General features: G+C 47.3%; 1 protein-coding gene across 1 annotated transcript in view; it reads right to left on the reverse strand.

Moving 5' to 3' along the window:
• The window catches only part of PTCHD3 (patched domain containing 3), a 7,923-nt gene extending 7,580 nt beyond the window's left edge, over positions 1-343 (reverse strand). The window contains exon 1 of the mRNA XM_010562889.1: positions 15-343. Within this exon, the coding sequence (XP_010561191.1) occupies positions 15-343 (329 nt within the window). The remainder of the gene's footprint in view (positions 1-14) is intronic.
• Positions 344-10,976: the final 10,633 nt, after the last annotated feature.

Raw genomic sequence — 10,976 nt, forward strand, 5'->3', positions numbered from 1 at the left:
CTCGGTGCCGTCACGGCGCCCGTCGTGCCGAGCGCTGCCCGGAGCCCGGTTCTGCCGTCGTGCGGGCCGGCTCCCGCCGGGCAGGCTGCAGGCCCAGCTTCACCAGGCCCGGCCCTGCACCGCGTTCCTCGAGCGGCAGTGGGGCGCGGCGGCGATGCCCTCTCTTAGGCTCTGGTGACGGTGTTTCGAACCGCTCTCCTTCCCATCCACCCGCGCACCAGGGGTTCCTGCCCCAGTCGGCTGCCGCGGCTGTCTCCGAAGCTACGCCAAAAGCCGGGATCTGCAAAACGATCTGCAGTGAAGCGAAACAAAGTGCCCTTTTGCACAGAAGAGCGTGAGACATGGGCGCTTTTCTCCCTCTGCGGCCATAGATGACGTGTTGTTTGACGGCTGTTGGAGCCGCTTGCTCCCACCCATGGGGAGTCCTGCCAGCCACGTGCCTTCACCGCACCCTTTCCTCTTGCTCTGTCACTTGCCTGGCCCCTCGTCCACCATAACACTGTAATCTGGCAAAAAGAGAGTGACTTTCTGTGTGCATAAGGAGCTGAACAAACTCGCTGGGGAGTCGGGTGAGCGTCAAGCCTGTTGCAAGGGGAAGGGTGAGGTACGGCAGGAGGCAAGAGCCCAGCTGGTAGCAAGACTGTCACACGCAGTTGTCTCATGGAAGCTCATGCGTAGTGGAGAGCTGGGATTACAAGTGATTTTGGAGTTTGCATTTGGGATCGTGTGTCCTGAACTCCCTGTGGCAAACAGGATTAATGTGATCCTTGGGTATGTGAACAGAGAACGAGCCTAGGGAAGGGACTTCCACGTTGTGCAATGGAAACCACTAGACTGATGTTACAATATCAAATCCAGATCGAGCTTCCATGTTCTAAGACACAGGCTGAAAAATTAAAAAGTGAGCGATAAGGTGCAGTGATCCTGAGCAGGAGACCATTGCATATGGAGCAGTTAAGAAAATCACATTAGCAGCGAGCCTGTGCTGTGCTGCACTGCAGCAATGCCTTGCCCGCAGGATAACCTCAGCAGGCTCATGGTAACGGAGACGCCTGCAGGCAGCTCCCACCTGGTACCAGCGATTAGGAAACCTAGACTTCTCCTTTACTGTTTTCCCCAAACGTGCTGCAGTCATTTGTTCATCACTAAGGGTTATTCTTCTGTCTGGGACCAAAACATAGAAAGTGGTGAGGTATATCGTGCTGTGTTTGCTTGCTTGGTAAACAGGTTTACAAAACGGGGGAGGGAGAGCTGAAGAAATAAAAGACTTTGAAACAAGGTTTAGTGATTGCAGTGGGCAAACCACAAAAAATTTCAGTAGTGTGGTGTGCCGGAGCTTTGTGCTGTAACAATGATAGCATCTTTCCAAGCCCAAAAATTACCCTGCAGCCTGGTGTTCTTGACGCTGGTAAGTGGCAGTGATTTGAGTGCCCTCTGGCTGAGAAGAACATTAAGCTCTGATGTGACACGTCTGGAAAGGCGTCTAGCCAATTAGGTAATACACCACAGACAGGCACTTCTTCTTCTTGCCCTTCTTTGAAAGAAGCAACTCCCTCCTCTCCTGCTAGTACTTGCAAAGAAAAGTTGTAGGCATTTCTTATTTCTCATCCTAAGGAGACAGGCTTGCCACCTGCGAGCATAAAACAGTCAGCCAGGCTCTGAGCAGCATTACAGATCTCCCACCATGCCCAGCACAGCATTTAGCGCCGTTTGGATCCTGGTGATTCCCTTTTCCATGCGCAGGTGTTCTGAGGCAGGTACGTCAGTTCTGAATTTTTGTGGGAGAAAGGCAGTTAAAAGCTATTTCCTGTAGCTCCTAACTTGTTGAAATCTAAGTTTTTTAAGGAGTCTGACTCCAAACTGGTAGCGTCTCCCACATTCTGTTCTCAGTTCCCTTGAATGGATCTACAGCATGTTAGAATAAGGGTTCTTCACATAGGAGGAATCTGTCCTCAGAAAAAAGGGGTAAGCTATCTGATGTCATGTAGACACTTGATGAGTTCTTGTTCAAAGAGTTACCCAGCTGGAAAAGATAGCCTCTCTTATGTGGAGATAATTCCAGAGAAAAATAGACCTCTGTCTGTGAATAAACTATGGAGACACACCTATCCCCATAGCCAGACACCAAGAAGACTTCTAGGATAACCTGGCAGTGGTCCAGGTTGTGGATGATGGGATGTGGATGACATTGCAGTAGATATGAAGAGATGGTGTCCAGGTAAATGCTTTCACTATAAAAACCAGCCATAAAGGGTTATTGAATTTTCTAGGCTTATCAAAGCAGAAGATAAAGATTGACCACTTGTCATGGCTTTAGGAACTCATGTGTTCCCAGTCAGCGGCCAGTCACAAGTGGTGTTCCCCAGGGCTCAGTATTGGGGCCAGTTCTGTTTAATATCTTTATCAATGATCTGGACGAGGGGATCGAGTGCACCCTCAGTACGTTTGCAGATGACACCAAGTTGGGCAGGAGTGTTGATCTGCTCGAGGGTAGGAAGGCTCTACAGAGGGATCTGGACAGGCTGGATTGATGGGCTGAGGCCAACTGTATGAGGTTCAATAAGACTAAGTGTCGGGTCCTGCACTTTGGTCACAACAACCCCATGCAACGCTACAGGCTTGGGGAAGAGTGGCTGGAAAGCTGGCTGGAGGAAAAGGACCTGGGGATGTTGGTCAACAGCTGTCTGAATATGAGCCAGCAGTGTGCCCAGGTGTCCAATAATGCCAATAGCATCCTGGCCTGTATCAGAAATGGTATGGCCAGCAGGACAAGGGAATTGATCATCCCCCTGTACTCGGCACTGGTGAGTCTGCACCTCGAATACTGTGTTCAGTTTTGGGCCCCTCACTACAAGAAAGACACGGAGGTGCTGGACTGTGTCCAGAGAAGGGCAACGAAGCTGGTGAAGGGTCTGGAGAACAAGTCTTAGGAAGAGTGGCTGAAGGACCTGGGGTTGTTTAGCCTGGAGAAAAGGAGGCTGAGGGGAGACCTTATCGCTCTCTACAACTACCTGAAAGGAGGTTGTAGCGAGGTGGGGGTTGGTCTCTTCTCCCAAGTAAAAAGCGATAGGACAAGAGGAAATGGCCCTCAAGTTGCTCCAGGGGACGTTTAGATTGGGTATTAGGAAAAATTTCTTCACCGAAAGGATTGTCAAGCATTGGAACAGGCTGCCCAGGGAAGTGTGACCATTCCTGCAGGTATTTAAAAGACATGTAGACATGGTGCTTAGGGACATGGGTTAGTGGTGGACCTTGGCAGTGTTAGGTTAATGGTTGGACTCGATGATCTTAAAGGTCTTTTCCAACCTAAATGATTCTATGATTTGCTGAAGTTTCCTTCTGGTTTCTCAGGAGCTGGAGACAAGCTCTCGTAATGGTCAGGAGGTAGGAAATGGCTTGGTGGCAGGAGCTACCCAATCAGGGTACCCAGTACATTGGGCATAGGTAGGTGCTCTTTCTGAGGCCTGGGGGGGTCTGACTTATGGCATGGGAAGATGGCTCCACCAACTTTCAATTCAGAGTGGTCTTCAGGCAGGAGGTATGTGCCAGTCTTCTCTCCAAGAATCTGGGTTCTTGTCCTTGTTCTCTGGCCTGTTCATGCATTTTATATTAACTTCTAATAGGATAAAATCTGAAATATTCTTTGGGGCAGGGCCAGGAACTGGACTACAGGACTTCCAGGCAAGTCATGCTTTTCCTGTATTTGTGGATGAAAGCACAAACTCTCTCTTGGCAGTTATGTTGTGTTTACTGTACCTAAGACTACTCAAGATGAAGAGGAAACTGAGCACAGATCTCCCTTTCAATCGACAAGTGTTTTCTGCTAGGCTTGTAGATAAAGACCCCAGGTGATACTGCCACCTTTTGCTGCCAGGCTTGGCAAACAAAGCAACTGTTGTTGTTTTCTTCCTTTCATAATACAGTTGGTGGTTGTTGGGTGTGTGCTGTGATTAATAGGGGCATTGGCTCTTCAAGCAGAGTCCACGTAGTTTGCGCTTCCCACTGGCTTAGAAAGGATTAGGAGTCCGGATGCTAAGTCACAATGGTTGTCTGTATGTGTGTGCAGAACTGTGGGACTTGGATCCAAATATTTCGAAAGATGATAAGAAATAAGAGAATTTGAACTTCCTGATTCGAACGTTATCTTTGAACATTGATGTTTGTACTGACTTATGATGTATGTTGGCTGTAATCTTTTTCTTGATAGTGAAACTTAATCAGATCTGATTTTTGGGTGGATCTGCGTAGCTGACAAATACAAGTTGAAAGCGCCTCATGAAGACTGTGACAAAATGCAGGTGTGATTTCATTGTGTGTATGGAAGGCACTGCCGGTTTGTTTGCTGTGAAATGCCCAGGGACATTTCAAAGTGAGGTTCCAGTGAATTACAGTTCTGGAATGTTGCCATATACATAAATATTCACAATGCCACAAAGTGAGGTTCCAGTGAATTACAGTTCTGGAATATTGCCATATACATAAATATTCACAATGCCACATTTCTTTGTGAGGGCAGGAGACCTGGGTTCAACCCCACCCTCAAACCAAGGTGTCTCTTCCACAGCAGGGCCCACTAACCAGCAGTGGGGCATTTGTACCCTGCAAGAAGCAAGGAGAAAGGAGAATTCGGCCCAGATCTCCCTCAGGCACAGCCCAGGAAGGCTGGCAGACACACGCAAGGCTTTGGTCATGGCTTAAATGTCACAATGGCTCCAGGGCTGAACCGGCTCGTAGCTGAAGAGACAGCAGGGCAGGGAGAGCAAATGCAATTTCTAGCATGTGGGACTTTCTGCACAGTGCTTTGAAATTAAGAAACAACGTATGCCTGGCTGGTGAGACTCCCTGTCTCTGTTTTTTGTTTGAAAGCTCTTTTTCAGTTTGCCTCCTCAGCCTCCATTTCCCTCTAATTAGAACAGGCTCCATCTCCTGCTCCAGCTGTGCTTGCCTGTCTTTTTCCTCGCAAACTCAATGTAGAATAATTACTTATTTTGAAGGGTAGGCTGTCCTCAGTAATGCCAAGACAAACATATTCTGCTCTGTCTCTGTATTCCTCTGTCTTCCAAATGTTTACTGAGAGTGGAAGTGATTCAAACAGTTTTGTAGAATCACAGAATAATTTGGGTTGGAAAGGCCTTCTGGCACTTATTCACGCCCTGCTCAGAGCAGTGCTGGTGTGGGTGTTAGGCCAGGTTGCTCAGGGCTTTGTCCAGCTGAGTTTGGAGTACCTCCAAGGATGGCGACTCCAGAGCCTCAGGGCAACCTGTTCCAGTGTTTGACTACCTCCATTGTGATTTTTTTTCTCCCTCAGATACGTCAAGGATTTGGTAGCGGGGCTACAGGGGTAGCCTCTGTGAGAAGAGGTTGCCTCTGGCCTGCCCTGAGTCAGTCACAGTCGGTTCCAGCCGGCTCCAGCAAACCCACCGCAGGGCACGGCTGAGCCCATCCTCGGGGGAGTCTGTCACACCTCTGTGAAAACATCTTAAAGTAAGGGTGGTAAGCACCAAGCGAAAGGAGAAACAAGGCGAGAGCAGGAGGAGAAGGAGGAAAAAAAGACCACACTGGACCAGGAAGGAGGAAAGGAAGAAGACCATGCCTGGGCCGGGGCTGGAGCCAAGGGGCTGCTTGAGCAGGAGCTGAGAGGTGCAAGCGGGAAGGGGCTGCTGCTGGTGAAGGAACCAGCATGCACGTGCTGGCCCCAGTCTCCTGCGCCGCCCGCTGCCTCACCAAAGGGGCTGAGCATAGCGTGTGGTGAGGGGACTGAGGAGGAAAACGGGGGGGGGGGGGGCAGGGGGAAGAGTGTCTGAAGGGAAGCAGAGGAGCTTTTCCTAGGGGTTGGTTGGTTGGTTGGTTGGTTGTTTTCGGTCTTCTTTGATACCAGAATCTGCAATTAATAGATTGTTAACTGGCAAAGAATTACATTCATGGAAATTTCCTGAATGCGTAAATAGTTTTTGCCTGTGACAATATCTCACTGGAATTTCTCTTGATGCAACTTGTGACTGTTGGTCCTTGCCCTTTCCCAGGACAAGGAAATTTGCACATTCAAGTTCTCAGTCAGAACTGAGATGGCTTATTTCTGCGCCTCTCTTTGGAGCACCAGGACAGAGGGGCATTTCTGTATCCAGGCTGCCCATGGAAAGTGCTTTGCCAATTGTGTGAGATGCACTGGACCCTGGGATAAAATAAGTGACATGAAGAAGTTTTTTATGCCATTCCTTCCACCATAATACAGCATCAGGTATGCCTGTGCTGTTTCTGAAGGAAATTTAACCAACCTGTTCTTTACAGTGCCCACCGTAGTACCCGACAATGACAAGGAAGTTGTCTCCTATCCTATCCTATCCTATCCTATCCTATCCTATCCTATCCTATCCTATCCTATCCTATCGTGTTCTTTCCCTCCATCTGGATGAGGCAGGAGTTGTCTGTGGGCTGCCTAGCTACTGCCTCTGTTTGCATGCAGGCCTGGGTGAAACAATAGGACTTAGAGGACTTTGCTACCTGTGCTAGGCAATGGGAGTCTGTGGCCCTGAGGTTACATGACTGCAGATGACATGGGAAATGCAGCGCTTCAAACCCTTGTATCCAAAGCGGGCAGTCTAACTGCCAAGCTGTGGGCTATCAGCTGGGAGATGTGTGCTCTTTGTGCCCTCACTAGCCAGTGTGCAAGAAAGAATCGCATTTCAGAAAAATGTCCACAAAGGAACAGTAGGGGAGGCCTGGTGATGACGACAGCCAGACAGGAGGTGAATTCCTGGTTGCTTATCTGTTTATGCTTCCAAAAAAAACCCAGCAATTATTCTGGCACCAGGACATGGAACTAACAGATGTTTATTTTATTCGTGTTGAAGGTCTGTTCTTCCTTGCTTTGGGAGCGCACAGTGACTGTGAAATTGCCATGTGCTGAGTGCTGGCAGGATGAGTGGCTGCTGCTCCTCTGCTTGATGATGAGACATATTTGCTGTGAATATGGTAACCTTAGGCATTATGTAGAAGGGGACAACATCAACACAAAGGCAGCCATGTTGTGCAAAAAGCTGTAACTGCCTTATGTGATGTCTCCAAGCTGTCAATATGTGTTAGGCATTTTCTGAGGCCATCTCAGTGTGAGGCTCTTCAGGAATTTCTATGTTCATTTGAGTTTTCTTTTTTATTTTTAGGAAAAATGAAGTTACATAAGTATTTTAACTGTCTGGGTGATAGGCTGTTTCTATTGTACATTATAGTGATGGTTAGAACTTCAGCTTATCAGGAAAGGTAAGGTGGGCTGCCAGATTTTATTACTTTAGCTCCAGGTATATTTCTTTTCAAGCTGACATAAAGAAAAATTCCTACCTCTGCTGTGATTTCAGAATCATGAGGTTTTCCATGAGGACTGCTCTAAATTATACTTTTAAAACCCTGGAGTGCTATGAGTACGATGTAACATTAGGCTACTGAAGAACCTAACGGTCCATAAAATTTTACTTTCCTTAATGCACATAAATGATTTCACAGCTTACTTCCACGAGAACTGTACAAAGTTTGGCTCTTTAATCAGTGTCTTATTGATAAGGAGTATGTTATCATTGTAGGCTGCTTTTTTATTACATGTTTATAAGCTTCCTTGTAAAAAGGTCAGACAGGTCTTGAAGATCTTCAGGAACTGTAAGTGCATGTTATTTATGGAGAAAAACTGCAGAGTGAAACTACAGTGGCTCTCTCTTAACTCTTGCTTTGATTAGCCAATGTCCGTTTGGGCTGTGTTCATATATTTTTTAGTTTTTTGAAACACTAACTTATTATTTTGAATACTTATGTATCAGAGAATACCGATCTGAGCACAAATTAAATTTTGATTCAGTAGAGCTCAGATCTACAACAAAGATATCAAAGAGATTAACATGAGTATTTATTTTGTTATCTGCGTAAGCCATGACATTTGGTAACTCTCCCAATTTCATAGGAAGGTGATTTTATACTTCCTCGAGATAGAAGGTTACTGTCAATCACACAACCAATGTAATCATTGCCCTTCTGCGCCAGTGTTTTTGTGCCAAGAGGACATGAGACAAGTTAACTCCTTTTCAGGTCAATCCAGGCTTTCCTGCTGTTTATTGATAATGGGTGTGCATATCAGAGTAATACCTTCTTCCGTTGCTGTGGAAACATTGAGTTGTATGAAGTCTGCTTGTGTGGATCTATCTGTGTCTATATATTTTTATTGACATGTGGTTTTAAACTTTTTGGGGGGAGTCAGAGTATTTGCAGAAATGTTAGTAACCAGGTAACCTGCTTTACATACAATATAGCAGAAACCTGCAGAGAATTTCAGCTTCTTGAATTCCTGTCTGCTTGTGAGTGCATTCCCTAGAATGCTGACATGTACACAGAGTCTGCATGTCCTTGGGGAAAAGACCTCTTTGGTCCCTGAGTAGTGACAGGCATGTTAGATATTACTTCTCATAAATGAACTGGAGTGCATCCTGATACCACCTTGGCCTTCCCCCATGTTGTGGTTTAAGCCCAGCTGGTAACAAAGCACCACGAGGCTGCTTGCTCACTCCTCCCTGCCCTGTCCCGTGGGATGGGGACGAGAATCAGGAAGGAGGCAGGGGAAAAATAAAAAGAAACTCGTGGGTTGAGATAAGGACAGTTTACTGTGACAACACAAGGAACTAAGTTACAACAACAACAATACTACTAATAAAAGAATACAAAACCAAGTGATGCACAGTGCAACTGCTCACCACCCAGAACCTGACGCTCTGCCACTTCCCACGCAGAGAGTCTACCCCCCAGCCCGCTCCCCATTTATATACTGAACATGATGTCACATGGCATGGAATAGCCCCTTGGCTAGTTCAGGTCAGCCATCCTGGCTGTGTCCCCTCCCAGCTTCCTGTGAAAATTAACTCTATCCCAACCGAACCCAGGACATTATCCACCCCTTATTCTATACCATCTACATCATGCCCAGATCCTACACTTTCCAATTAATCACCACCACTTTCCCTGTCTTTGAGATATATATATATATACCTCCCCCCCCGAATAGCATTCCCTTAGTCTATGGGCCATTCCTCTAACGTGTCCATCGATTTTATTTAACCCATGACTTTGGGGCTCCATCTGTCATAACAGTCCTTCAGGGTAGGACAGATGGTGTGTGGTGTTGGATTGTTGCATGCTGTCTCTGGAGCTTGCAGCTGGTGTATTTGGCACAACTCGTACCCCTGGTCTGTGGGTTGAAGATGTTGATCTTGAGGAAATTGCTGGGCAGCAGTTCAAGTTCCATCACTGCTGCACTTCACTTGGTTTCAAAGACCACCGTCAGTCATTTGGGTAATTCTTACTGTAATACCCTTGATATGGCATATAGCCACTATAGATGTAATGACATACAATGGCAAGTTATTTAGCAATTAACGTCATACAGTCTAATTCACTGGCTATTCTCTCCCATAATCAAATCTCCTTGAGGTACACATCAAACTTCCCTGTCCTTCTGCACCACCCACCAAGTGCACCCAGGTCCTTGAGCGAAAGCAGTCCCGCAGATGGGTTTGTCTCTGCCCAAGGCAGGACTAACCCAGACTGTCTTCCCTAACATACTCTTCATATGCACTACAGGGACTTTATCTCCTTCTACAGTATGTGGAAGTCTTGGCTGGGTCTGGCCAGTCTGATTGGCAGATCCTCTAGTATTAACTAACCAGGTGGCTTTTGCTCAATGTGTATCCCAATGTTAGCAAGTCCCACCCCCCATTGCTCTCAGTGTAGTTTTCAGTGGTCCATTGTATTGTTTGATTTTCACGGAGGCTGGTGCATGATAGGGGATGCAATATACGCACTCAATGCCATGCTCTTTGGCCCAGGTGTCTATGAGGTTGTTTCAGAAGTGAGTCCCGTTGTCTGACTCAATTCTTTCTGGGGTGCTGTGTCGCCATAAAACTTGTTCTTCAAGGCCCAGGATAGTGTTCCGGGCGGTTGCATGGGGCACAGGATATGTTTCCAGCCATCTGGTGGTTGTTTCCAGCAGTGTAAGCACATGGCACTTGCCTTGGCGAGTTTGTGGGAGTGTGATATAGTCAATCTGCCAGGCCTCCCCATATTTATATTTCAGCCATCACCCTCCATACCACAGGGGCTTTAACCACTTGGCTTGCTTAATTGCAGCACATGTTTCACATTCATAGATAACCTGTGTGGTAGTGTTCATGGTCAAGTCCACCCCTCATTCATGAGCCCATCTGTATGTTGCATCTCTTCCCTGATGACCTGAGGATCACGGGCCCACCGAGCTATAACTAACTCACCCTTACGTTGCCAGTCCAGGTCCACCTGAGCCACTTCAATCTTAGCAGCCTGATCCATCTCCAGGTCATTTTGATGTTCTTCAGTGGCCCAACTTTAGGGTATGTGAGCATCTACGTGACGTACTTTGACCACTAGCTTCCCTAGCTGAACAGCAGTATCTTGCCACAGTGTGTCAGCCCAGATGGGTTTGCCTCTGCACTGCCAGTTGCTCCTCTTCCACTGCTGTAACCACCCCCGCAGGGCATTTGCCACCATCCATGAGTCAGTACAGAGATAGAGCACTGGCCACTTCTCTCTTTCAGCAATGTCTAAAGCTAGCTGGATGGCTTTCACTTCCGCAAATTGACTCGATTCACCTTATCCATCAGCAGTTTCTGCGACTTGTATAGGACTCCTTACAGCAGCCTTCCACCTCTGATATTTTCCCACAACGTGACAGGACCCATCAGCGAACAGGGCATATTGCCTCTCATTCTCTGACAGTTTATTATACAGTGGGGCCTCTTCAGCATGCGTCACCTCCTCGTCTGGTGATATTTCGAAATCTTCGCCTTCTGGCCAGTCCGTGATCACTTCCAAAATTCCTGGGCGACTGGGGTTTCCTATGTGAGCCCGTTGTGTAATCAGTGCGGCCCACTTACTCCACGTGGCATCAGTTGCATGATGTGTAGAGGAGA

This window comes from Haliaeetus leucocephalus, unplaced genomic scaffold (genome assembly GCF_000737465.1).
Source record: "Haliaeetus leucocephalus isolate CR32 unplaced genomic scaffold, Haliaeetus_leucocephalus-4.0 Scaffold0, whole genome shotgun sequence".
Taxonomy (NCBI): Eukaryota; Metazoa; Chordata; class Aves; order Accipitriformes; family Accipitridae; genus Haliaeetus; species Haliaeetus leucocephalus.